The sequence below is a fragment of the Zootoca vivipara genome, chromosome 2 (assembly GCF_963506605.1).
Source record: "Zootoca vivipara chromosome 2, rZooViv1.1, whole genome shotgun sequence".
In the NCBI taxonomy this organism is placed as follows: Eukaryota; Metazoa; Chordata; class Lepidosauria; order Squamata; family Lacertidae; genus Zootoca; species Zootoca vivipara.
In genome coordinates this window covers 111,621,759-111,648,010 of record NC_083277.1, presented here as the reverse complement: position 1 = coordinate 111,648,010, position 26,252 = coordinate 111,621,759, and the positions used below count along the sequence as shown (strand labels likewise).

The 26,252-nt window shown below is 44.0% G+C and overlaps 1 protein-coding gene across 2 annotated transcripts in view; it reads left to right on the top strand.

Annotated features, from left to right (window-relative positions):
• The window catches only part of ANKRD52 (ankyrin repeat domain 52), a 44,590-nt gene extending 18,481 nt beyond the window's left edge, over positions 1–26,109 (top strand). The window contains exons 5-29 of one of the 2 annotated variants that reach the window (XM_035103765.2): positions 435–635; positions 947–1,034; positions 4,275–4,417; positions 4,888–5,100; positions 5,241–5,319; positions 6,551–6,665; positions 7,099–7,181; positions 8,106–8,223; positions 9,889–9,957; positions 10,710–10,850; positions 11,719–11,796; positions 13,055–13,166; positions 14,884–14,955; positions 15,282–15,483; positions 15,651–15,738; positions 16,527–16,644; positions 17,369–17,588; positions 17,995–18,082; positions 20,325–20,408; positions 21,305–21,450; positions 21,551–21,633; positions 22,282–22,364; positions 23,755–23,846; positions 24,052–24,128; positions 25,778–25,912. In XM_035103765.2, the coding sequence (XP_034959656.1) occupies positions 435–635; positions 947–1,034; positions 4,275–4,417; positions 4,888–5,100; positions 5,241–5,319; positions 6,551–6,665; positions 7,099–7,181; positions 8,106–8,223; positions 9,889–9,957; positions 10,710–10,850; positions 11,719–11,796; positions 13,055–13,166; positions 14,884–14,955; positions 15,282–15,483; positions 15,651–15,738; positions 16,527–16,644; positions 17,369–17,588; positions 17,995–18,082; positions 20,325–20,408; positions 21,305–21,450; positions 21,551–21,633; positions 22,282–22,364; positions 23,755–23,846; positions 24,052–24,119 (2,784 nt within the window). In that variant the 3' untranslated portion in view covers positions 24,120–24,128; positions 25,778–25,912. Of the gene's footprint in view, positions 1–434; positions 636–946; positions 1,035–4,274; positions 4,418–4,887; positions 5,101–5,240; positions 5,320–6,550; positions 6,666–7,098; positions 7,182–8,105; positions 8,224–9,888; positions 9,958–10,709; positions 10,851–11,718; positions 11,797–13,054; positions 13,167–14,883; positions 14,956–15,281; positions 15,484–15,650; positions 15,739–16,526; positions 16,645–17,368; positions 17,589–17,994; positions 18,083–20,324; positions 20,409–21,304; positions 21,451–21,550; positions 21,634–22,281; positions 22,365–23,754; positions 23,847–24,051; positions 24,129–25,777 lie in introns of both variants that reach the window. The other variant, XM_035103764.2, reaches the window with a different exon arrangement.
• The last annotated feature ends 143 nt before the right edge of the window (positions 26,110–26,252 follow it).

Sequence of the window (26,252 nt, the reverse complement as noted above, 5' to 3'; positions counted from 1 at the left end):
TAATTGACACCAAGACCTGATTTCTTAACTTCCCAGGTGTTCTACCCTGGTTTGGGGCTTTTTGAGCCTCACAGGGTTAAGAAGCTGAAGGAATGCGTAATAGGATGAGGGATATATTGAGTTGTGCCTTACAGTGTTGGCTTCTCTTTTGGCCATCAGCTTCGGTGGGGTTCCTCATTGTGCCCCCCACTTAGCTCTGCTAGATCACTGCAACTTGTAGTGCCTTTTGCAAGGATGCTCTTGGTCCTTCTGATATTTCCCAGCAGCAGATTCTGCAGTGTTTTAGGTTAGCTTTGTTTTAAAATTCCAATTGTGCCACGCAGCATAGTACTATCAGCTTGTTCCACAGCTCCTTAATTATTCCTCTAGCGATCCTTTGCCTTGCTCAAGCACTTTTTAAAAAGACCCCTCTGTCTGTGTTCTGTCCCTGGCAGAAGGCACTTAACCTCCTCCTAAAGCACTCTGCGGACGTCAACGCTCGCGACAAGTATTGGCAAACACCACTGCACGTTGCCGCTGCCAACAGAGCCACCAAGTGTGCTGAGACCATCATCGCCCTGCTAAGTAGTGTTAATGTGGCAGACCGCACCGGCCGGACAGCACTGCACCATGCTGTACACAGTGGACACATTGAGGTAAGGGTTGAGTGGGGAAATGGTTCAGAATTCATATCTGTATTTATTCGTTAATGTGGCTTTATTTGTTATTTCTGTGACATTCGTTGTTGCTTTTGTTTTATTTTCCTGTACACCAGGGAAAAAAAACATATTTTCGTATGTTAAGCAGTACAGAGATTGCCTTAAAAAGCCCTAAATAATAAAGCCCAAGGAGACAGGTGGTGATTCCACAGCACTGCACCGGCAGGAAGTTCTAAGTAAATGGACGTGCTTTCGTTAAAAAAATTAATACATCTGTTTGTGTCTCTTTCTTCTCCACCTTTTCTTAGATGGTTAACCTGCTCTTAAATAAAGGGGCCAATCTGAGCACATGCGACAAGAAGGAGAGACAGCCAATACATTGGGCAGCCTTCCTTGGTATGTTTTTCTCTCTCTTCCTTTTGCAGGCCCTCTGATCTCTCTCTCTCTCTCTCTCGTTTGTATGACACACACACACACAAGCGAGAGTGTGTGTTGTAATCATATACAGTGGTGCCTCGCTAGACGAATTTAATTCGTTCCACGGGTCTTTTCTTATAACGAAAAAATTCGTCTAGCGAATCCCATAGGAATGCATTGGATTTTTTTGGGATTTTTTTTTTGCCCATAGGAACGCATTAATTGAATTTCAATGCATTCCTATGGGAAACCGCGATTCGCTAGACTAATTTTTCGTAAAACGCATTCGTCTAGCGAGGCAAGCTCCGCTCGAAAAATCCTTTCGTTAAGCGGAAATTTCGTTAATCAGGGCATTCGTTAAGCGAGGCACCACTGTACATGGATCTTTGAGGGGGAGTCTATATGTAAAGGGATAGAATATTCTTAATACATATCCAGCAAAGAATGTACGATATTGGAGTTCTGGTGATCTGTGAGCCAGGAAGTTGTTGGTTCAAAGCTCGCCTCTGCTCAGGCATCAAACATAGACTTTTGCATCTAATGCAAGAGGTGACTGGGCAGCAGTGGGTCATTCCACCTATTCTTTCTCTAGTCCACTCCCTCTGCTCATCTCATCTCGTCTGATGTGGTGAGCAGGGTTCTAGCTGGTGAGGGCTGAGTTACCTCCTAGTGTTTTGGTCATTAAAGGTATGCGCAATCTATTCAGGTTGCAAGGTGGCACCAGCATTTCTGCCATGAATTTACCTGGTGTTATTAGGTAAACCTCTTGGACTGCTCTTCCCCCCACCCCCACCTTGCAGTCAACAGTATTGGAATAACGGTGCCAACTTGTCTCATGTCACATATTAATGAGAGACGCGGGTGGCACTGTGAACTAAACCACTGAGGCTCTTGGCTTGCTGATTAGAAGGTCGGCGGTTCAAATCTGCGTGATGGATTCCTGTTTCTCTGTCCCAGCTTCTGCCAACCTAGCAGTTCGAAAACACACCAGTGCCAGTAGATAAATAGGTACTGCTGCGGCGGGAACGTAAACGGCGTTTCCGTACACTCTGGCTTCCGTCACGGTGTTCCGTTGCACCAGAAAGTTTAGTCATGCTGGCCACGTGACTCGGAAAGCTGTCTGTGGACAACCACCAGCTCCCTCGGCCTGAAAAGTGAGATGAGTGCCACACCCCATAGTCGCCGTTGACTGCTCTTAACTGTCCAGGAGTCCTTTACCTTTTAATGAGAGATACGAGATGTGCACTGAATGCTTAGAAAACGTTACATAAAATGCCTTGGGGGGTTGCACCACTCCCAGCTTCCCAGTCCCTCCACAATATGGTGGGCCTGAGTCAAACAAAGTAACAGGGTGGCCATTTGCACATAGAGGGAGCACTCATGTTTATGGCCAGAAGCAGGAATCCAGTGAAGAGCCAAGGTGGAGGGAAATGGCACATGGCATTTGTACTCATTGTGCTTGCTACATTCGCCACAAGAGTTAGGCCATCACAACATGCTGTGATGATGATGATGATTGATTGTTGAATCTGCTGCTTAAAGACTGCCTTCTTCTTTTTCTCCTAATGGAAGGAGTTCGCTTTAGGGGAAGGCTTCTTTTCCTTCAAAGATACCTCCATCCAGAGGGAACCCAATCACACAAACAGTCATTAAGATACACCAGCAGCTATTAACATACTATCTAGAGCTATTAACACTTCATTAGTCTTTTTTTGCACTTCAGCTGAGAAAAGGGGGGGGGGAGAGCTGCTTTTTTTCTACATTAAAGAAGAAAGCTGCATGTTTAATCATCCCTTTTGTACTCTTCCTAATTTCTCATGATCTTAACCAGGCATCCCCAAACTGTGGCCCTCCAGATGTTTTGGCCTACAACTCCCATGATCCCTAGCTAACTGGAACAGTGGTCAGGGAAGATGGGAATTTTAGTCCAAAACATCTGGAGGGCCAAAGTTTGGTCCTGATCTTAACGTAAATGACACATCTGAAGCAGTTTTGTACAAATTCAAAGGTAGGCCTAGAAGTAGGTAAAGAAGATTTCCTTAAATATGTGCAGGTGTCTCTTAACATACGCAGGGGTTTCATTCCAGGGTTAGGGTGTAGAGCCAAAATTAGGCATGATTGCCAAAATCTTTTTCCCCAGACTCCCCCCCTTTTCAATTTTTACACTCTTTTTTTGCCAAGCGTGTAAAGCTGAATGCTCACAAGTTAAATGCAACACAGGTTGCAATTTACCGTTTTAGGGCCATAGGTTTGGTTTATGAAATTATGTAAGGTACAATTGTACTCAAATTAAACTGCCATTATCTTTTTTTAAAAAAACAAACAAACCCAAAACAAAAGGTGTCAAATCAAAGAAATGGACCGCCAAAGCATAGAAACCTGAAGTATGTCTAGACGTTGAGCAGGTAAACATATATGGAAGTGGCAAGTAGGGAAAACATAGGGAAAGCCATAGCAGGATTTTTAAGCATTCAAGGAATATAAGCATTCAAGGAATATAAGCCATACCCTGAAAATAAGACATAGTGATAGGCACAGCAGCAATGCCGGCCGTAGCAGGAGGAGGAGGAGCAAAAAAATATGACATCCCCTGAAAATAAGCCACAGTGTGTTTTTTGAGGGAAAATAAATATAAGATGGTGTCTTATTTTCGGAGAAACACGGTATGTGTGCAGCCATGTCCCTGTGTCAGATGCCCTCTGTATCTGCCCATAAGCTGTTAAGCACGGAACAACGGAGAAGAAAAGTTTGAAATCTTTCATTGTATGGTAGGCGCTAAATCTAAAATTCGAATATCCTTGTTTGGGGTGCTTTTTCTATCACCCAGTCTATGGAAGGAGGAGGGAGGAAGATACCTGACCTAGTGAAATTCCTGGCAGGACAAAGAAATGAAATCTTGCAGAAATCACCACATATGGCTGTCTATAACGTAGTAAATTGGCTCAGACAACCTTTTAAGGTGACAAAATCCACAGCTCGGCAAGAACTATTAGCACCAGCCAAAATATCGCAAAAAGCATGGCAATTTTTGATTCTGTCGATTCAGGAGTGGTTTATCCCTCCTTATCCAATGCTACCTTTATTGGCTTCCAACATGAGGAGCAGATCTGTATGGGAGTGTGAAGCCTTGTTCAAATTGCTGTATCTCTCTGTGTTTGCCTGTGTTGCCTCTCTTGTGTTTGTTATACCTCTCTGTGTTTGTACATTGCCTCCTCCCAGGGCATCTGGAAGTCTTGAAGCTGCTTGTGGCCCGAGGAGCTGACGTTACGTGCAAGGACAAGAAGGGTTACACACTGCTGCACACGGCAGCAGCCAGCGGCCAGATCGAGGTTGTGAAACACCTGCTGAGGCTTGGAGTAGAGGCAAGTGCTGTGAATGTACCAAATCAGTGAGCGCTGCTCCTTGCCTAGTCTGACTGTACTCTTACAGTGTGTACCTGGACTTTGAAACGTGTGCAGGCATAATTCCAGACGGGTTAGGTACTGCAGGGGAGGGGATTTTTGCAACAATATGAAAAAACCTGGAAGGAGCTTTGTCACATGGATCCTCATAATGAAATGCATGTGGGTAGCCCCAGTGTTAACGATGCTTCCCCCTTGCGATACGAGTTTTCAAGATGCAAGTGTTTAACAATAAGTGCTGGAAGTAAATGAAAAAATAAAAAGTTAATGTGAGCAAGAAAGCACAGTAGGTTGGGCTAAGAAGCAAGTGTATTTGAAGGAGCTTCTGTGGCCTTCGGCAGCCCAATAATGCAATTGCTGCTGCTCTTTCTGACGAAGCGCTCTCTGGGCAGCACGCTCACACGCTTGTCTTTTTACACTTGTCCTTGTAGATTGATGAACCAAATTTCTTTGGCAACACTGCACTTCACATTGCCTGTTACATGGGCCAGGATGCTGTGGCCAATGAACTGGTCAACTATGGCGCCAATGTCAATCAGCCCAATGAGAAGGGCTTCACCCCCCTGCACTTTGCTGCCGTCTCCACCAACGGAGCCCTGTGCCTGGAACTTCTCGTCAACAACGGAGCTGACGTGAACTTTCAGGTATGAGCACTCGAGTCAGGATTCGCTCAGGCTTTGAGTGAAGGAGGAGGGAGTCTCGGTGAGGATGGGAGAACTCGAGGCATATTTATATTGTAGTTAGCAGAACATGTCCACTTGCTAACTTGCTGTGGTGTTTTCAGAGTAAAGAAGGGAAGAGTCCTTTGCACATGGCTGCCATTCACGGACGGTTTACACGCTCTCAAATTCTCATACAAAATGGTAAGCTCTCAGTCACCCGTCAGTATTTATACTTAATATTTAACAGTCTTCCTTTCTAATTAGAGTTATTCACTATTTCTTGTGGTCCTTCCCAGTTCTTCCTTATAATTCACAGAATAATGTTGTGCCTGTAGACATTTCAGATGTAGCTGTTGTACTTTGTTTCACTTGCAATGGTTTACCTCAGGCATCCCCAAACTTCGGCCCTCCAGATGTTTTGGACTACAATGCCCATCTTCCCCGACCACTGGTCCTGCTAACTAGGAATCATGGGAGTTGTAGGCCAAAACATCTGGACGGTCGCAGTTTGGGGATGCCTGGTTTACCTTGTGTATAATTTAAGCAAATTCTTTTCTTACACTGAGGTCAGCAGTCAAAACCAAAGTCCAGTTTACTGTGAGGAGGTTTAATACAATGAAACTTACATTATTCCATAAAAAATCAGATTTAACCTATTGGTTTTCAAAATATTCATTGAATTACAGAAGCATCAGTTGGTCCACTCCACTCTTAATGCATGTCCTTACTGTTTTGAAGTCTTGCCCCAAATATTGAGTTATTTAAAGTAAAAAGAGGCATTAGCAGTAGAGCCAAAAGGACTGAAAATCAGTCCTTGTCAGATCTAGTACAGGAGTTGCCAGCTGGAATTTTGAAGAAGTGCTGTGAGCTTTAGTCACAAAATGGCCGCCATTGGAGTGAAACATGACACAAAATGGCTGTCTTGGCGTTGTGGCATAACACAAAATGGCTGCCGTATCTAAAAGATTATCTTTAGTTTTTTCTTTTCCCTTTCTCCTGTTTTCTTTTTCTTAGGGTTTCTCCTCGTATTTTCTTCCATCTGATGACTTTGTTCTCTTTTAGTAGGTTAGAATATATAAAAAGAAACTTTTAGTAGGTTTCTTCTAAACCTCTTTTAGTAGGCTAGAATATATAAAAAGAAACTTTGTAATGGGCATGTATTTTCATATATTTGAATAAGTATATATATGTTGAAGGAGGCATGTTTAGGAAAGGCTGAGCCAGTGCAAACAGGAACTGAGCAAAGAGACCAAGTGGTCTCATGTGCGTTGGGGATTTTTGAGGGGATATTTACCGATACCCTTTTGCAGAGGTATTGATGGGCACACTGATCTAGTATATTTCCCTTCCCTTCCTGCCAAGCCAGAGTTGTCCCTTGCTTCCGGTCAGTTTGAAGAACAAAGGAAATAATGAATCCTGCTTGCTTTTCTAGGCAGTGAGATTGACTGCGCTGACAAATATGGCAATACCCCCCTCCATGTTGCTGCTAGATACGGCCACGAGCTGCTAATTAGTACTTTGATGACGAATGGTGCTGATACTGCAAGGCAAGGACTTTTTCTTCTTAATGTGGCATCAGTCAAGAGGAAGATACAATGGGTCACATTTCAGATCACTTGTAATGAATTACGAGTTCACATGTACCAGACCACCCTCTTTTGCACATACATTTTGGATAAAGAGTGGTGGATGGTTGAGTGCTGCTTTCAAACTTTTTTTGTGCATGTGTGTATGGAGTAACACCTGCCCTACATTAGTGATTGCAAAGTCACCAATTACCTGCTTCATGGCAGAGTGAAAATTTTGTACATTTTATATACAGTACTTGCCCAGAAATGGGGTTAGTGTTCTAGTTACACGGAAACTCAGTTCTGTGTTGCTGCTGGCCGTGTTTTCCACCTTGATGTCGGGTTTTGTGTGTGTTTTTCTCTCTCTCTCTCTTTCTCTCACACACAATAATTCTTTCTTTTGGTTTGCCAGGCGTGGGATCCATGACATGTTCCCCTTGCACTTAGCTGTTCTCTTTGGATTCTCAGACTGTTGTCGTAAGCTACTTTCCTCAGGTATGTGGATAGCACACCCTTTGCTTGTCCTCTCACTTCAGGTTTTGGAGTAGGGTTGTGTTCATAGGAAGCCACAGTCCATTCTCCATATGTGCCTGAATTCAGAGTAAGCCAGCCAGCTGGGGCTGATGGGAGTTGTAGTTCAACAACATCTGGAGTGCCAAACGTTCCCCAAACCTGATCCAAGGGAGGTTGCTGGGAGACCGTATTTTTCCATCGTTCAGGGCAAGGGACAATCCAGAGCTTGTTGAGAAAAATAAGGTTTTGCTTATCTTGCTCTGAGGTAGACAGTGGAGTGAAATTTTCTGTCTGATTCCTTCATCTGTGCCAAAATGAACCGCTCCCCACAATTTTTTGCAAACACATTCTAAGCTCAAATAATACACGAGCTTGCTTACTTTGTGTTAGGTTGTCTGTTGCACATGCTTTCTTCTTAGCTTAATTAACCTTATTTTTCCGTTTATAAGACTAGGTTTTTTCCCTTAAAAAAATAATGTCAAAAATTAGTGGGTGTAGTATACACAGATAGTGCCAAGGGTGGACTGGCGACTGGTTGTTGCTGCAAAAACAGGGGGCATCTTATACATAGGGGCATCTTATAGACAGAAAAATATGATATTTGGGCGTTGAAATCCTACCTGACTTCCTAGATTTAGGTTTATAGAGCTGGTATATTGCTGGTACGGAACAGTGTGGTAGGAGAAATATAAATAAATGAGGACCAGAAGGTGCTTTTCACTGTCTGAGAAGTAACAAGGCACAGAAGGCCCACCAACTGAACAATTGAGCTCTGCACTTTGAAGGATTATTGAGACATTTTAGAAATCTGAACTCCAGATAATAAACTTCCCATGGAATCGCTGGCCAGAATCATGGACTTGACCGTGAACCTTGATCAATTCCTTGCTGTTTTCTGATTCACAGGTCAGTTGTACAGCATCGTCTCTTCACTTAGCAATGAGCATGTGCTGTCTGCAGGCTTTGATATCAATACGCCAGATAACCTCGGGAGGACCTGCCTCCATGCTGCTGCTTCCGGAGGGTGAGTAGTTAATCAATTTGTTACTTAGGCAAGATATTCTTCAGAACTGATCTGCATGATTTCATTGCCCTGTTGCTTACTCCTATATCACTGGCTACCTTCGGTTAAGTAAAGAGGAGAGAAAGACTGTCTGGCTTCGTTTATTTCTGTTTAACTAGAAAAGAACAGATTCAGGTTTCCATTGCCTTGAAGTACTGTACAGCTGTGGTGGTGTAATCAAATTGGAGCTCTCTTCTAATCCCCAGTGTTCAGAGCTAATATAGGGAGATTCCTTGTTTGTGTGAAGTGGAATTTCCAATTGCACTTCAGAACAAATATGAGTGAGTTTGCTTTGATCCAGCAAACATAGTATAAGGGAGAAGAATCTGTTCTTCAAGGGCTCCATGCAACCTTCAGCCTAATTACCTATGGGAGGGGAAGAAGCCATAAGGAAGGAAGGGTGGAAAAAGCATGGTGGAGGGAGCAAAATTTAGCAGAAAGTGATGGTAAGCGGCTGGGGGACCTTTTGCAAGCAAGCAATTCAGACCTCTGGCAAGAGTGATCTGTGTCCTTTTCTCAGCATCCCACTGAACAGGGTGGAAGTGGGGAGAGAAAAAAAGATGCCCCATCCACTTTTGGTTCATTTCCCCCCTTGCTGCCAGCATGTGGCTCCTGGCAAATCTCCCTCCTGCCCTGGAAATGTCCCTTGACAGGAGAAAAAAGTGTTTCTCATCACTGGAATAATAAAATCCCCTGTCTGCATTGTTATCTTTCCCAGTTGCTCTCGACCAGGCATCCCCAGACTCCGGCCCTCCAGATGTTTTGGACTACAATTCCCATCATCCCTGACCACTGGTCCTCTTAGCTAGGGATCATGGGAGTTGTAGGCCAAAACATCTGGAGGGCTGCAGTTTGGGTGTGCCTGCTCTAGACAGAGATCTCCATCCCAGCTAGATGATAAGCCACACCCATAAAGATATAGTGCTCTTGGGAACTGTGCTCTCAGGACAGCATTTTCCACGGATGTGGAACAGCCACAGTTAAAATGTGTGCCAGCAAAATTGAAGCTGTTACACTTCCAAAGTGTACAAAAGCCTGGATTCAGGTTGACCCTGCATGTGAATACAAAGAAAACCAGAGGGTATTTGTGTGCTTGTTGTCTAGCTGCTACCATTTTGAATATCCAATCTATACAAACAATTCACTGTGCATTTAAAAGAGTGCAATCACATTGTTCAAATGTATTCTATTTTTTTATTTGACTTCTCAAGTGGGCACTAGGACACCACCTGGTGGGTGTTGTCTTGGTCCATTTGCTTGAAGAGGCAGAAACAACAACATCCTTGACTTGGAGGGCAGTTTTTGTTTTCTGCTCTGCTTAAAAATAGGACATACTTTGCTACCACTCTTCTAGCCTCTACTGTAATATTCAATCAGTTGATAAAAAGCAAGCTTGAGTGAATTGTGTGCATTTTCTGTTTTAGCAAGCCTACATCCTTGACTGGAAATCGTCCTTGATCTTTTGTGCTATCTCCTTCCTAAGAGATTGCCCCCCCCCTTGTGCTTTTAAATCCTACTGAGGCTTCCCACCTTGCGAAATCTTTCTACTTTCTCATTCTAACAGCCCCTTTTGTTTCAATCACATTGTTCATGTGGATTCTATATTTGTTTTTGGCTTCTCTGTAGGAATGTTGAATGTCTTAACTTGCTGTTGAGCAGCGGAGCTGACTTGAGGAGGAGAGATAAGTTTGGAAGGTAAATTAAGAGCACCATGCAGTTTTGCCTTTGGGCAAGGAAAGGCTGTAGGTCAGTGGCATTGAAAGCTGTCCAAAGGCTGTGAAGGCCTTGCACTGTGTAAACAGGAGGCTGCTTTTATAAGTGTGACTCAATGCTTATTGCACCAAGGATGAGCTTAAGGTGCTCACTTGCAGAAATGTTTTTGCTCTGCCAAAGCTCAGTGTTGCTCTGTTGGGAGCTGCTGAATTGGAAGGAGAGGGATTATACATTGCTTTTCTGTTTGTTAATGCAGCACAGCATTAGCAAGAGCCATTGATGCACTGGAGGACGTGTCTGCTTTGAAGGTCGTGAGATCACGGTTAACATCCCTCTTTGGTCAGGGACTCATAATCTCAGTCTTTGTTCTCTATCTGTAAAATGGCATTTGCAGAGGAACCCTTAGAAAGTGTCTGTGAGGATGAACACTCAACGCCACCCGAAGAACTTTTTGTTAATGAGTGATATGAAGTGGGTCTAAATAAAAGACATAGTAGATTAGCTGGGATGCAAAGGACACATTGGCTGAGCACTAGCTCAAGACAACACAGCAAACTAACCCAGGTTGGATCCGTGCAGGACCAAAAGTTGACATATTAACCCAAAGGAGCCTACTCTGTTAACAGATTGAGGAAATGGAAACTCTGAACCACATTCATTGCTTATAATGCTAATGTATTAAAAGGTGCTTTGTGTTTGGTAAGTGCCTCAAGTCTCGTTTTCCCCCCATCCAGGACTCCTTTGCACTATGCAGCCGCTAATGGCAGCTATCAGTGTACGGTGACATTGGTCACTGCCGGAGCCAGTATTAATGAAGCTGACTGTAAAGGCTGCACCCCCTTACATTATGCTGCTGCTTCGGACACTTACAGGAGGTAGGAGAAAGGGCTTGCGGGGGCTGGGGGGCATTTGCCTAACATGGCAGCAGTCAAGTGCAATTCTTTCACCAGAAAGATCTGCAGTAGATACAGTATATTTTTCTTCTCCCTTTCTAGCATTTTTGTGGATAGAAAGTGTAGCGTTAAAGCCCTCATTGGAAATATTGTGAAAAATAAAGAATGAACTGGTGCATTATGGTTTTTTGGGTGTTTTTTTAAAACGATGGTTTAAAATGGCAAGGCTCATTTTGAGGCTTTTATCTAGCTGAAGTGATAAGGATCATTGTGCTACCTGCCCAAATGTTTAGACATTAGAAACCAAATTCTAAAATGGCGATAGAGAATTTATACTTCAGATCTTAAAGTCATAATCGCTTTGGGGTGTGCATGACTTTGCATTCTGCTGCTGCAGATGTTTCAGACTTTTCCCTGAACATTTCTTTAAAAAAAAAGTTAAAGTTGAAATTCAACTTGCACTATACCTTCTTGGGCCAATGAAGTTACTTAATGTCTACAATCCTTTCCCTACTCTCCTGTGTGATGCCAGGCTGATGAATGATGACTTCTGAAAGGTAGCTCAGGCTTATGGCACGTCTTTTTTCCAGATCATATTTTGCTTCTATGAATTTGCTAGATAAATTCAGGTCGGAGCCACTGAGGTCATCAAGCTTGATCCATCCTGGCTCTTTGTAACCTGTCCTGATTTAACAGTATCATGCACGTTCCTCCCCACAAATTTATTCTTGCAATGGATTTCCACGTGGGATTCCTTTGAAAACTGTATACAGTACTTTGTTACGTGGTCTTGCACAGTCCCTCTTCTACTATGTCTCAGCAAAACTGATCTAGGTTTTCACTCTTGCAGAGCTGAGACTCATTCAGGAAACAGCCATGACACTGACGAGGAGCCACTGAAGGAGTCGCGACTGAAGGAGGCAATCTTGTGAGTAGCCCATCTTAACTTGCCTTAGCATACAGCTTTAGGAGCTGCTTCCGCACATGTATTTTACCAACTAGAGTGACAGTTTGAATTTAACACAGCACTACCGGTTTTTATTAGATTGTCCAATTGTCTAATTGGCAATTATCAATAACACAGCTTTGTGAGGCAATAGATAGCAGAGAAATCTATCTGCCTACGAAACAATTCTAGCTGCGTAGCAGACAATGTCCGGCCCGCTTTCGCTCGAGCCTCTGTTCAAAAGTCCAGAAACTTTTCCTCCCAAATGCAGATAACAGCTCGTAGCAGCAGTTAGCGTTATCCGACTTTTCCGCCTGTGAAATAAATCATGTTGACTTCTTAGCTCATTAAAAAAGAAGATTTATTGTTTAAGGCAGCTCTCAGCCGGGAGAGTTCATCTCAGCTGTGGACTGCGAGAGAACAGACAGAATAATAACATAAGTCTCATATAACAGAAAGTTACAACAGCAACAGGTACTACTTCCTGTTTATATGAGAACAAGCCCCGTGACACAAGGACGATATGCTGAGCTATTAACCCTCTCAGCTCACAGTTTTTAAGTGACTGATTGGGCTTGGGCAGTGGCCATTGTTAGGGGATTCTGTCCTATTATTGTGACTTAAATCAACCAGCAGTTGGGCTTTTACCAAATCAGTGTGGGACACGGTCTCTCCAGGTTTTCTTTGCTCCTCCAGCCTCATCTTTAAAATGCACCCCAAACCTTTTCAAAATAAAAGATGCTTTGACCTTTGTTCATCCCCCCCCCCCCCGGCCACCTTTTCATTATTGAAACTGAACTTGAGTGGATTTTTATAAAGTGCACAGACATCAGTTTAGTATGGGGAGGGGAGTTCAGTAACTGCTCCTAAAGTTTACATGTGTCATACTTGTACTGGGAAGTGGTAGTGATGCAGGGAAAAACAGTGGAGTTTCTTTCTACCAACTAGGGTTGCCATATTTCAAAAAGTGAAAATCCAGACACAAAAGTTGCTTCTTGTTGTTGTTTTGCAAAGTTGGGTGTTGGGTTTTTTGATGTTTTTAAGCTGCCAACATACGTGCCATACAAGTTGGGTTGGAAGCAATGTTTTACACAGGGCTGCAGCTGTTCTTATCCTGCAGTACAGTTGCAGACATTTTAATAAGAATACCATGGCAAAGGCTGTTTGCGCAGCAACTTTTAGGTCCTTCACATGCATCTGATTCAAGGCACCTGACCTAATCTACTCACATATGCTCCAGTTGTTTAGAGTTCTTGTTGGATAATGGTGCTGACCCCTCTCTCCGGGACAAGCAGGGATACACCGCTGTCCATTACGCGGCTGCCTATGGCAACAGACAGAACCTTGAGTTGGTAAGCTCGAATTGGGATTGGAGGGTCATGATTTTGGAGGGGAGACTGAGGAATGAATGTTTCTTTTGGAAGTTTGGAAGAGCCATACTCTTAGCAACCATATGCTCTCTTGTTGAGTACCTTGCTATTGTGCCCCTGGTCACTTTGATGGAATTGAGAGCTGTTCTGAATAGAAACTCCCACTAAGCCCACTAACCATGATGTGCATGAGCAGGGTACTGGCGCATGCAGCTCAAGTGCCCAGATTTCATTCCTCCCTTTGTTCAGGTAGGTGCAACAAACCAGAAGTCTTGGCTTAGCCTGACAACCTGCCCTTTTGGTTTCTTTTCCGCCTAAAACAAGCCATGATACAAAACCAAGGTTTGGTTTTGGCTTTCCAATTGTGGTTAGTTTGGAGAGAAACAAACCACGAATGGTTGGTTCTGATATCAAAGTAAGCCAAGGTTCATGGTTTGTTGCTCCCAGTTGGACAAAAGGAGCAGCGAAATAGGAGAGCTTGAGTTGCAGGCATTAGCATTTACCTCATTAACATTATGGGTTAAACATGCAACATACCTTGACTTAGTGTCAAAGCAGCCGTTGTGTGTATATGTTGTGATAGAACAGGCATCCCCAAACTTCGGCCTTCCAGATGTTTTGGACTACAATTCCCATCTTCCCTGACCACTGGTCCTGTTAGCTAGGGTTCATGGGAGTTGTAGGCCAAAACATCTGGCGGGCAGCAGTTTGGGGATGCCTGTGATAGAACATCAGAAGTTTAGATGCTACATAAGCTTTGAGGATCTAATCAATCCTCTCCAGTAGCACAAACAGGCTGTTTACATGGAAACCAGTTTTAGCAGAGAGCTGCATATGTTTAGGTCCAGGGTGGAGGGCATGGCAGGAGTTTCGGCAGCTCAGCTGTTGCCACCTTAAAACATCTCTTGAATGGTTGGATGAATATCAGTTTTGCTTAGGATTTGAGTAACAGCTTTGCACAATCAGTGTATGAAAACAGTATGATATTTCTCGCTGACTCGTGTGTGTAGAAAATGTTAATGCCCCAAATGGCTTTTATGAAATAGACAGAGTAATAAAACAGTTCCTATGAAAATAAAGGCAGCAGCAACATAATAATTTGAGCAGCAAAGAAATAAAGTAAACACAGTCAAGAGCCCACCAGAGAACCAACAAATCAGCACACATCTTGCTCTATAAAATGCACAGAGATAAAAATGGACTTAGGTCACATCAATAAAAATAGTGTTTTCCAACGGATATTAATCTGGTATTACAATGACTACCCATTATATGTACTTAAAGTGGGGAAAACTACTTAACTGCATTTCATATATTAAAATGTGTGAAATACTTTTTTTAGACAGAGTTTAGTCTCTGCATAAAAATTCTTAATGCCTCAAGGTGCCTTAACAAAGATATCAAAGTAATACTATTACCATTGTGCTACTGAGATATGCTTGGAAAGTGTATTGGCATTCCACATTTGAGTTTTAAGCATTTGAGCATATGATTGCAGTCTAGATTGTACTTCTAGACTCAACAGCTTTTTTTTTGCTTGGGAGTCCTGTGAATGCAATTGGGGGTTGGTGGAATGCTAATTTCCTGCCCGGGAAAGCTAAAGACTGCTGGCATCATTGCTGCTGCGGATTCTGGAGGCTAGAGGAGTTAAAGCATTTGCATGGACGGGAATGGACATTGTGCCCTTTTTTTATTGTAGCTCCTGGAAATGTCTTTTAACTGCCTGGACGATGTGGAAAGCACCATTCCAGTCAGCCCTTTGCACTTAGCTGTAAGTATATCTATCATAAATCTGGCTTTGCAAAGTTGTGGACTATTTATTGCACTGTAAAAAGAAAGTAGCTTGTACAATCAAAGTGAATGCTAAAATCTAGGCAAACGCCAGCAAGTTGACTCTTTCTTGGTTCGTTTTAGGCTCAGTCACACTTAACTAGGGAGTGAGTCCCATTGAAGTAATGTATTTATTTACTGCTGTTTGGTGGGGTTTTTAAAAAAATTATTTTTAAAAAGCAATCATGCTTGGGATTGCACTGCGTGTACCGTAGGCAAAAAGAGGCAAGCCGTGCAAAATGAACTAAATACTGATGTTGCTTCCAGGCCTATAATGGTCACTGTGAAGCCCTGAAGACACTTGCCGAAACCCTGGTGAACCTGGATGTGCGGGACCACAAAGGGCGGACGGCTTTGTATCTTGCCACGGAGAGGGGCTCCACGGAGTGCGTGGAGGTGCTCACCAGCCATGGTGCTTCTGCTCTTGTGAAGGAGAAAAAGAAGAAGTGGACTCCCCTACATGCTGCAGGTGAGCGCATATGGCATTTCCTTTTCTCGGATGCTTGCTTTAGTTCTCCTGACTGCAAACAAACTAGGTCTTTGCGGAAATGGCAGTTTGAGAAACTCTTAGAAAAAGGGAAGTTGTGTACATAGTACTACTTTTTCCCCCAGTTCTTCCTCTTACATTTCTTTCAGCTGCCTATGGGAACACCGATTCCCTACATCTTCTCATTGACAGTGGGGAGAGAGTCGACATCACAGATGTCATGGACCTCCATGGACAGTGAGTTTTGCCATTGGCTTATATGTTAACCGTTTTGTGTGTTTGGGCTGGAAGTCCTTGCTTCTGTTCCTGATAAGTTATTTTTGCTCCTCAGGGGTCCCAAACGGCTATACAAATAAATTCTAATTACAGTTATACCTTGGAAGTTGAACGGAATCCATTCCAGAAGTCCCTCCAACTTTCAAAACGTTCCAAAACCAAAGCGTGGCTTCTGATTGGCTGCAGGAAGCTCCTGCAGCCAATCAGAAGCCGTGGAAGTCCCGTCGGATGTTCAGCTTCCAAAAATAGTTCGCAAACCGGAACAGTCGCTTCTGGGTTTGCGGTGTTCGGGAGCCAAAACGTTTGGGAACTAAGCTGTTCGACTTCCAAGGTACCACTGTATGGGAGCTTCTCCTTTATGCAAAGACATTAAATAGAAGCTTTCTCGTAATAAACTACCCACCAAGGCCTCTCCTCTGCCACTTTTATGTTCCTCCTTCTCCAATAGCTGAGAATAGCACTATGGATCCCGATGGATCCTTCTCCTTTATTTGCAACAAAAGTCCTACACGACACCTAGGGCCGGGTCACTAACCCCACTCCTGACTTTGCAGCAGCCCTTGCTCTGACTGTTTCTTCTTTTTAGAACCCTACTTGGAATTGAAGGCAGCCCTGATTCTGATTTTTCTCATTCTAATTGTTGGGATGCTGCCTCTGCACCTTTCCTTATTGGCGGAAGACCCTTAGGTTTCTAAAACGGGGCCGAGCCAGATTTTGTTATGCCTGAGCCATTCTTTCTTGCCTCTCAGAACCCCGTTGATGTTGGCGATCATGAACGGCCATGTGGATTGTGTCCACCTCTTACTTGAGAAGGGATCCACAGTGGACGCAGCAGACAGGAGAGGCAGGACTGCACTGCACCGGGGGGTGAGTAAAAAAGCTGCTTCTGCATTCACAGGCTAGTAACATAGCCTTGCAGTGGGCACTACATGTGCTGGCTGAGCAAGGGATGGAGAACTAGTGGCCTTTCAGGTGTTTCTGGAATCCAGCTCCCATCATCCGCAAGCCAGCCTGAACCGTGACTGGGGATGATGGGAGATGTAACCCAACAACCTCCATAGGGCAGCAGTCTCTCCATTCCTGCCCTAAGTTGTCCTTCAGTAACTTGTGTTGAAAACCGAAGTAGAGACTTCATCACGGAACATCCCAAAACTTCAGCCTGTCAGAACGCTGTGTCTCATCACAGCGGCCGGATGATACTAAAAGGAATATCCTAGACTGCTGATGAAGAACTTCATGTGCCAGACAGGAGCATTTCAAGGCACTTTGGTTTGGGAAGTGAGGTTAGAACAGGATGAGAGAGGAAAATGAGAAATACTTTTCAGATTTTCTTGGCTCAGGGTTTGCTCTAGTAAATAATGGGTTATTGGCAATTTACAATGTCTTTAAAAACCTTATAAGTAACAATTGACTGCTGTGTCTGTCTTTGCCATGTTGGAAGCAGATGTCCTGCTGGTTTCGACGTGCTACCAAAGAGAAGCACCCCATTGCTATCCCAGCACTGCCAAGATTCCTTTATAGTAACCCAGTGTTATCAGTATTTGGCTTGGGCACATTCTTTCATCATTCACTGTTCTTTGCTCACTCCCAGGCTGTGACTGGCTGTGAAGACTGCCTTGCAGCACTGCTGGACCATGATGCCTTTGTATTGTGTCGGGATTTCAAGGGCCGGACCCCGATCCATTTTGCCTCGGTGTGTGGGCATTCCGAAATCCTGAGGACCTTGCTGCAGGCAGCGCTCTCTACTGACCCTCTGGACTCTGTGGTGGACTATAGTGGCTACTCACCAATGCACTGGGCTTCTTACAGCGGTATGAATTCTTAGAGTTTTGCATGATTGTTCTTTTCCCGTGCCAAGTTAGAGAACCAGTCCAACCGGGGTTCTGTTCAGTAGGGCCACTAGTGGGATACTCGGCATGTAGCGAGTACACAGCTCTACGTATTCTGGGTGCAGAACTTGGTGCTGCAGAGAACACCACTCTTGAGAGATGCATTCCCCTGCTGGAAGTGTATGTCAGTCTGTTGCAGCCTGGCTCATTAAAGCAAGCTGCAGAAACTCGCTTTCCCAGTTTATGGCTGTTTTGTTGATATGGGAGACCACCCAAAGGGTCTTTTCAAGTCCTTGGGCAAAGGCGCCTCTTGATTCTGCTTATAATAATTTCTTGGCTGTTAAAGGTCATTTGATAATGCCTTCTGCATCTTTTCTCCCTTTGCCAGGGCATGAAGATTGTCTTGAATTGTTACTTGAACACAATCCATTTGCATACCTAGAAGGAAACCCCTTTACTCCATTGCACTGTGCGGTGTAAGTCTCAATTGGTCCTTTGGAGGGTGGGACGGGGTGTGGAAGCAAAGACCAAAGTAGATGTTTGCTTTGGTGATGAGTGGCTGGACTTCTGTTTTTCTAAAGAAACTGTATCTCAAAAGATGTACCTTAGGCCTGGAGCATTTTAAATGATAAGCGATTAGTGAAAGAGACCCTGTTGTTACCATATAAAAAGGTAAAGGTACCCCTGACCGTTAGGTCCAGTCGTGGACGATTCTGGGGTTGCGCGCTCATCTCGCTCTATAGGCCAAGGGAGCCAGCGTTTGTCCGCACACAGCTTCCAGGTCATGTGGCCAGCATGACTAAGCCGCTTCTGGCGAACCAGAGTAGCGCACGAAAACGCTGTTTACCTTCCCGCCGGATGCATTTTGACATCCTTTCGAACTGCTAGGTGGGCAGGAGCTGGGACCAAGCAACGGGAGCTCACCCTGTTGCAGGGATTCGAACCGCCAACCTTCTGATTGGCAAGCCCTAGTCCAAACCACAGAGCCATCCGTGTCCCATTGTTACCATATAGTGCAGGGGTAGGCAACCTAAGGCCCGTGGGCCAGATGTGGCCCAGTTGCCTTCTCAATCCGGCCCATGGGATTGGGAATCAGCGTGTTTTTACATGAGTAGAATGTGTGCTTTTATTTAAAATGCATCTCTGGGTTATTTGTGGGACATAGGAATTAGTTCATTCCCCCCCCCCCTCAAAATATAGTCCGGCCCACCACATGGTCTGAGGGGCGGTGGACCGGCCCGCAGCTGAAAAAGGTTGCTGACCCCTGATATAGTGCATTCTTAATGAGCCTCCATCATAGATAAACATCTAGCCCTGCAGTTTGCCGTGACTTCTCCCAGACTGCTGAGTATCTAGTCTCATGAAGTGCTGATTGTTTTTTGCTAGAGATCCTTAGCCCCCTCCTATAACTATAGTTTCCCTGCCTGGGTGCCATCACAGGCAAGCCAGTTTCAAACCTGTTTAAATTTGGAGCATATTCACACCCTAAATTTTATATTCTAGTTGTTAGGGCAATCTTGACTGGCTGTGTTTTTCTGTGGATGCAATCTTCATGGGAACCTCTAGAGGGCACGTCCGACCTGCAGAGCTCTTACCTCACCACAAGCAAAATGATGAGTCAGTTTCAGCAATGTTAGACTTTCTCCCAGAATGTGCAAGCTTTACAGGGAGTGGGTAGCAGGACTGAATAGCAGACTGCTCTGCTGACCTAGTTCTTAGCTCTTACTTAATTTGTTCTACCAGAGAAGAGAGTTGAGTTCAGAATACTAAAGTTGTACCCCTAGTTTTGATAGTGTGAATACCTACAAGGGGTCATTGCCCCCAAGAACTGTGGTCTTTCTGGATTGATTGATTGATTGATTGATTTACTGATTTACTGTTCTAGCCCACCCTAACCTAACAGCTCAGAAATGTGATGCAACCACATTAAAATACTATCAAGTCTCCATCACATCTAGCTTAGCCTTGACGTCTGAAAGCCAACCCAAACCGGAAGGTCTTGAAGTGGTTTTGAACAATGTTCAGGTTTGCATTGGAAAAGTTTCCAGGGACAGGTAGTTCCATAGCTGGCAGAAGTCACTGAGAATGCTTTATTTGTGTTTTAATGTTTTTTAAGGAAGGAAGATTGGCAAAAACATTTTTTTTGCTTGTACATTTTAAGTTATAAACAGCATTGGAAAAGAAAAGATCAGCAAAGATTACAATCCCAGAGCAGTTTCTTCCTTTGTTTTTCAGTGGCTATCTCCAAGACTACCTTCATAAAACTGCCTTATACCAATTCATATGGTTAATCTGTCACAGTCTGTTCTGACTGCCAGTTGCTTTCTAGGGCTGGGGAACCTGTGGGCCCTCTGGATTTTGCTGGACTGCAAGTCCCATCATCCCTCCCCATAGACCATGCTGCCTGGGGTTGCTGGGAGCTAGAGTCCTACAGCACTTGGAGGGCCGTAGATTCCCCATCCCTGCTCTAGTGTCTCAAGGAGAGGCCTTTCCCAGCCTTTCTGCCTGAAGTTCTTTTTAAGCAGAGATGCCACAGATTGAAGCTAGGATCTCCTACACGGGAAGCATGTAATTTACCACTGAGCAATAGATGTCCCCATACACGCATGTATATTACATGCCACATTCTGAGCTCTCTTCCCTTTTGACGAACTGCAGAAGAAGATAAATCCAAGCCACATTAGCTCATGTGCTTCTCCCATTTTCTTCCTTCTGCAGAATTAACAACCAGGATGGCACTTCTGAGATGCTTGTGGAAGCATTGGGTGCCAAGATTGTTAATAGCAGAGATGCCAAAGGAAGGTGAGTGAGTGTGCAGCCTTGTTGATTGTCGTTGGTGGACGTTCTAGGTACACGGTCCCCTCCGAAACACATCAGTCATCAACGCCTAGGCCATTGTTAGGATAGGAAACTTTGACATAGCATCATTGACATAGATGCTGGAGGAGTTGTTAACAGGGTGGAGACGAGGAGTCCCTCACATTAGCAGTGACAGGTGACACGGAACTGAAGCCTAGTTACTACTAATCTGGTGTGCAAGGATGCCGGTTCAGTTCCCTGCATTGCTACCAGTTTCTTATGGTGGAAACAGACATTATGGTGGTCATTAAAAAAAATCTGTGGCCTTGCATTTCCTCCTCTGCCGTTTCACCAGAAAAGTGGTGTTATTTAGCCAACAGCCAGTTAAGCGGAATGAGGGCGGGAAAACATGAGTTTGATGGTTTCACATAATAACACCTGCAGCATGTTATTGATGCTTACTTAGCAATGTTCACAAAACGGCACATGCTGGGAAAAGTTGCATTGTTGCTTACTTGACGATGTGACAGGCACTGCTCAAGCTATCCCTGTGAGATTTGGACAGCTACATTTCACGCAGCACTAGAAACTGCAATGCACGTGTTAGTTGGGGTGGGGGGTTTGCTTTCCTAGTGGCAAAATGCTGCTGTGTTAGTGCTGGGAAAATCGGACATCCCTGTGGTAGAAAAGCTACCCTGGGGAAATATTAATTTAATAAGTTAAATCAATAATGATGATAGCAGGGTCTTTAAAATGAGTATTAGCTGCACTCTTGATTGAGTGAAGAAACAATATTCTGAAGAGGTATTAATTCAGCAGGAATAAAGGTGGAATTTGGAAACATGCCAGGGTCTATGCTTGTTAAAGGCATTTGTTTTTTGGTTTTTTCCCCATTCCAGGACCCCCCTTCACGCTGCTGCCTTTGCAGACAACATCCATGGTTTACAACTGCTTTTGCGCCACCAGGCTGAGGTAGACGTGACTGACCAACTGGGAAGGACCGCTCTTATGATGGCTGCTGAGAATGGCCAGACCGCAGCAGTTGGTGAGTAGAAAATCCATTACATTTATGCCTTTTTTTCCTTTTTACTGAAGTATGTCACAGTTTGTACCAACTCTCACTTGGCATCTCCACCTATTTTCAGAGTTTCTGCTGTACAGAGCAAAAGCGGATTTAACTGTGCTGGATGTCAACAAGAACACAGCTCTTCACCTGGCCTGCAGTAAGGTAAATATCCAGGGAGGACCTGCAAGCAGTATTCCCCCACTCCTTGCACCACCCACCTGTCAATGGAATAATGAGTGCATGCATACTTGAAAGGAAAAACCAGGAGCATATCCTAAGGGCATTTCAGATTCCTCCTTAATTAAGCAATTTTGGAATTTATTGCCTTTCTCTCTTGCTGCAGGGCAATTGAAAAAAAAAAGACATTTAATTGTACCAGTGGCTGGAAAGGAAGAACCAGAAGCACTTGCTACGTGCTCAGAATTCTTCCTTTCCGATTTGGCCTCATGGGTTTATGTGTCCTGCACTTTTTTATTTGTTATATTTCTATGCTGCTTTTCATGCAAATGACATAATGGAACATAACAGAACATCGCAAATGCAGCGTAAATCATATAGAATAATTAACAAATCATCAGTAAAACAATTACAAGCTATAAAACATTATTTAAAAAAGTAACTAAAATAAAAAACGGAACAGCACAATTACAACAAAAGTTACTCCTTCCCATTTACAAGCTTGCTCTAATTATAACAACCATAATTTGGTCGATTTGCACAACATAGCAAGCCATACTTAGATGGAATTTGTGCACAGCACCTGCCTTCCAAACGAATCATTCCTTTAAATAAATTATCTTTTCTCTCCAGGGTCATGAAAAGTGTGCCTTGTTGATTCTGGGGGAAACCCAAGACCTTGGCCTTATCAATGCAACTAACAGTGCTCTGCAGATGTGAGTATTTGTGCAGCTGGTGGAAATGAGAGGCTGTTTGGTTCCCCCTGCCTTTCCTTGTTTTGCTTTTTACCAAGTACATTTCTAGCAATGAGACTAGGGTAGGCATCTTGTTAGGTAAAGGTAAAGGGACCCCTGACCATTAGGTCCAGTCATGACCAACTCTGGGGTTGCGCGCTCATCTCGCATTATTGGCCGAGGGAGCCGGCGTATAGCTTCCAGGTCATGTGGCCAGCATGACAAAGGGCATCTTGTTAGTCGGCCCTTAAAAAAAAAAAAGTCTTCTGCATCTGTGAGTAGACCTGGAAATAGAAATGCATTGATTTTGACATTCCTGGTCTTAAAGGTTTTCACAGCCAGGAATGTGAGTGGTGTGATCTCATGCTTCACCCATCTTCTTTGGAGATACTCAGTGTATGAGCTTTCTTGTACGAAAAGGGGAAGCTAGGCTAGCTGACAAATCAAAACTCTTGTTAAGTAACTCCTCAGTGTTGGGGAACTAAGAGATCTTCTGATGGGAGTTTGTCACAGAGCCATATTCTCCAGGTCCGAATAACCTCAGCTCACTAAGCCTTGGAAGTCTTGTGCTCGGTTGTATTTATTTCTTTAAAAAATTCTTTACTACCTTTGCAATCATTAGCAGCTCAAGCCAATTAATAGTAATACAAAAATCAGGTGTGTGTGTTGGTGTGCTTGTTGCTTAAGATAGAAAGTTACATATACAAAAGTAATACTAATATCCTGTGTCATGGTGTCTAGTATAAAAAATCTGAAAGGCTTGATGAGAATTTTGTTAACTTTGAGTCTAAAACAGTGATGAATTGCGGCCTGGTGGACCTCCCTTGGAGAGAAGGTCTCTCGGCTGCATCACCACCAATACTGTGAAAAAGATTCTGTTTACAAATTCCCAGAGCAAAATTTCCCGCAGAAGTGTAATCCAGAATCGTATTTTCCCTAAAGAACTGAAAGGTGGGTAGGGGGCTCTTAATGCCGTATGCTTTTGAAAACTATTGGAATGAACACATTGCAAAAAGCAATCTGGAAAGCCTTTCCAACTTGCACAGAATGTATTGCAGGATGGACTACAGATCTATTTGACCCACAGAATTAAATGTTTACGCCAGGCATAGGCGAACTCCAGCCCTTCAGTTATTTGGGACAATTCCCATCATCCCTGAACACTGGTCCTATTAGCTAGGGATGATGGGAATTGTAGTCCCAAACAACTGGAGGGCCGGAGTTTGCCTATGCCTGGTTTACGTGAAAATCCTCTGGTACATTCCTCTCTTGGAATACGAGTCAGATAAACTTTGTGAATGCCTCATTTCCCACTTCCTCTCCCAAGGTTCATCCAGTAATGCCTTTCCTTCTTTCTTCCTGCCATTCACAGGCCGCTCCACATTGCAGCCCGGAATGGACTGGCCTCTGTTGTTCAGGCTCTGCTAAGCAGAGGTGCCACTGTGCTTGCTGTGGATGAAGAAGGTGCGTATTTTCACACCTGGAAGCCCTTCCGGATGAGCGGGGTCAGATGCTCATGTATATCTGTTGGCAAAATCTGTTGAGTCTAGCTAGAACATGGGCAGGCTGGTTTGGGGGGGGGGGCGTGTTCATGTTTACACACGTTCTGTATTTTTATTTGAAATGGTGTGAGACCATCTCCTTCCTGTTCCCTTTCCATTCACTCCAGATGTCATGCTCTTAATCTGTTGGCTGGTGGGTTGGTGGTGTTTGTGTGACACAACACAGTGCAGCTGAACCAGGAATGTATGGCTTTTCAATTATTTTTTTAAACACTTTCATTGCTGGAGGAAGGTAGCCCTTTAGAATTTGAGCAACCACCGAGTTCTATAGGATTAAACTGATGGTGCTCTAAAAATGGTTATCAAAGCAGGATGATGAAATGTCAGAGGTTTGCTGTACAGTGGTACCTTGGTTCTCAAACTTAATCCGTTCCAGAAGTCCGTTCCAGAACCAAGGCGCGCTTTCCCTTTGAAAGTAATGCAAAACGGATTAATCCATTCCAGACTTTTTAAAACAACCCCTTTAAATGTGAATTTTGCTATCTAAGGAGACCATTGATCCATAAAATTAAAGCAATAATCATTATACTGTGCTACAAAATAAATAAGACAGTATTGTAGATGATTAAAAAATTAAATAATTTTTTCCCCTTACCTGCACTTATGATAGTCGTTGTTTGGATTATCCATTTCCGCAGTCAGTCAGTCAATCAATCAATCAGTAGCTGAAGTGGGTTCCACACAGTCACAAAAACAAATTAACCGCAAAAAGCCTCAAAAACAAAGACGCAAAATAAATAGCAAAAACAAAAGCGCCAAACCTAATCCGTTCCGGAAGTCTGTTTGACTTCTGAAATGTTTGAAAACCAAGGTGCAGGTTCTTATTGGTGCAGGCGCCACAGAAACAATAGCTGGCAGCCGTATTGGACGTTTGGCTTCTGAAAAACGTTCGAAAACCAGAACACACACTTCCGGGCTTTCGGCGTTTGGGGGAACCAAGGCGTTTGAGAACCAAGCTCCCACTGTATTCCATTGGTCCAAAGAATCCCTTGACACTCATGCTCTATTGCAAGTGGTTGGTGGGGTAGGAAAAGTGAGCTTCAATGACTGAGGATGCACAACAACCAGAATGTAACATTTCCTCTCAGGATCTTAGAGAAATGGTGCCCATCTGTAGGGAGTGCCTGTGCTCTGTCTGAATGTATCTCTTAAGTTATGTATACAGAGGGGGCATGGAAATGTATCCACAGAGTATTGAGTGGGTCAGGTCACGGACTGAGTTTTACCACTCCTTTTTACATACACAGAGAGAGAAGTACAGTGGTACCTCGCAAGACGAATGCCTCGCGCAACGGAAAAACTCGCAAGACGAAAGCGTTTTGTGATGTTTTTGGTGACTCGCAAGACAAGGTTTTCTATGGCCGTGCTTCGCAAGACGATTTTTTTGGGCGGTTTTTTGCCGTGGCAAACCGTGCTTCGCAAGACGAAATTATCGCAAAATGAAGCGACTCGCGGAACGAATCAATTTCGTCTTGCGAGGCATCACTGTACAGAGAGTTGCTGTGCGGGTGGGGTTTGGATAGCACAATGTGTAGTTTGCAAGGAGCTTTCACATAGTCTATGTCCAGCAGATCACCAGAGTGGCGATAACACGGCTTGCCTGTAGCACTAGTGCAATTATGCCACTCATTTTATGCTGAGGGGCGGGGAGGAGAAGAGCCAGCTTTTATAAAAGGAAACAGCAGCCAGTTCATGATAAAACAACTGATGTTGCGTGCTGAACAGCTTGTCCAACCCTTCTTGGAAAAGATGCCGGGGGGAGGGTTGCCCAAGAGTGGGGGGTTTTTACTTTTTTTTTTTTTAGGGGACTGAGTTTGTGCTTCTGTTTTTCAGGCCATACCCCAGCCTTGGCTTGCGCCCCCAACAAGGACGTAGCCGACTGCCTGGCACTTATCCTTTCCACCATGAAGCCTTTTCCACCAAAAGACGCCATCAGCCCTTTCAGCTTCAACCTCCTCAAGAACTGCGGCATTGCTGCCAAGACAGCAGCCTGTAGTGCCCTTCCCAATGGCAACAGCTGCCCCTACACCAAGGATAGGCACAATGCCATCGGCTTAGATGGCTGTTACTCGGAGTAGCTTAAAAAAAAAAACCATGATGGGTGATCTAATATCTTCTATTTATTTAGGAATTCTATAAATATAGGACACTTTAAAGGAGAACAAGACTGGAATGGGCCTTCCAAAATGGCCTAGGTACCAAAAAAAATAAAAATAAAGAGAGGGGCTCTTGACTTCTGCTTCCTATCTAGACCTTTGCTTTCACCACTAGTATATCTTACCATCAAAGTTAACAAAAAGCAATGTGG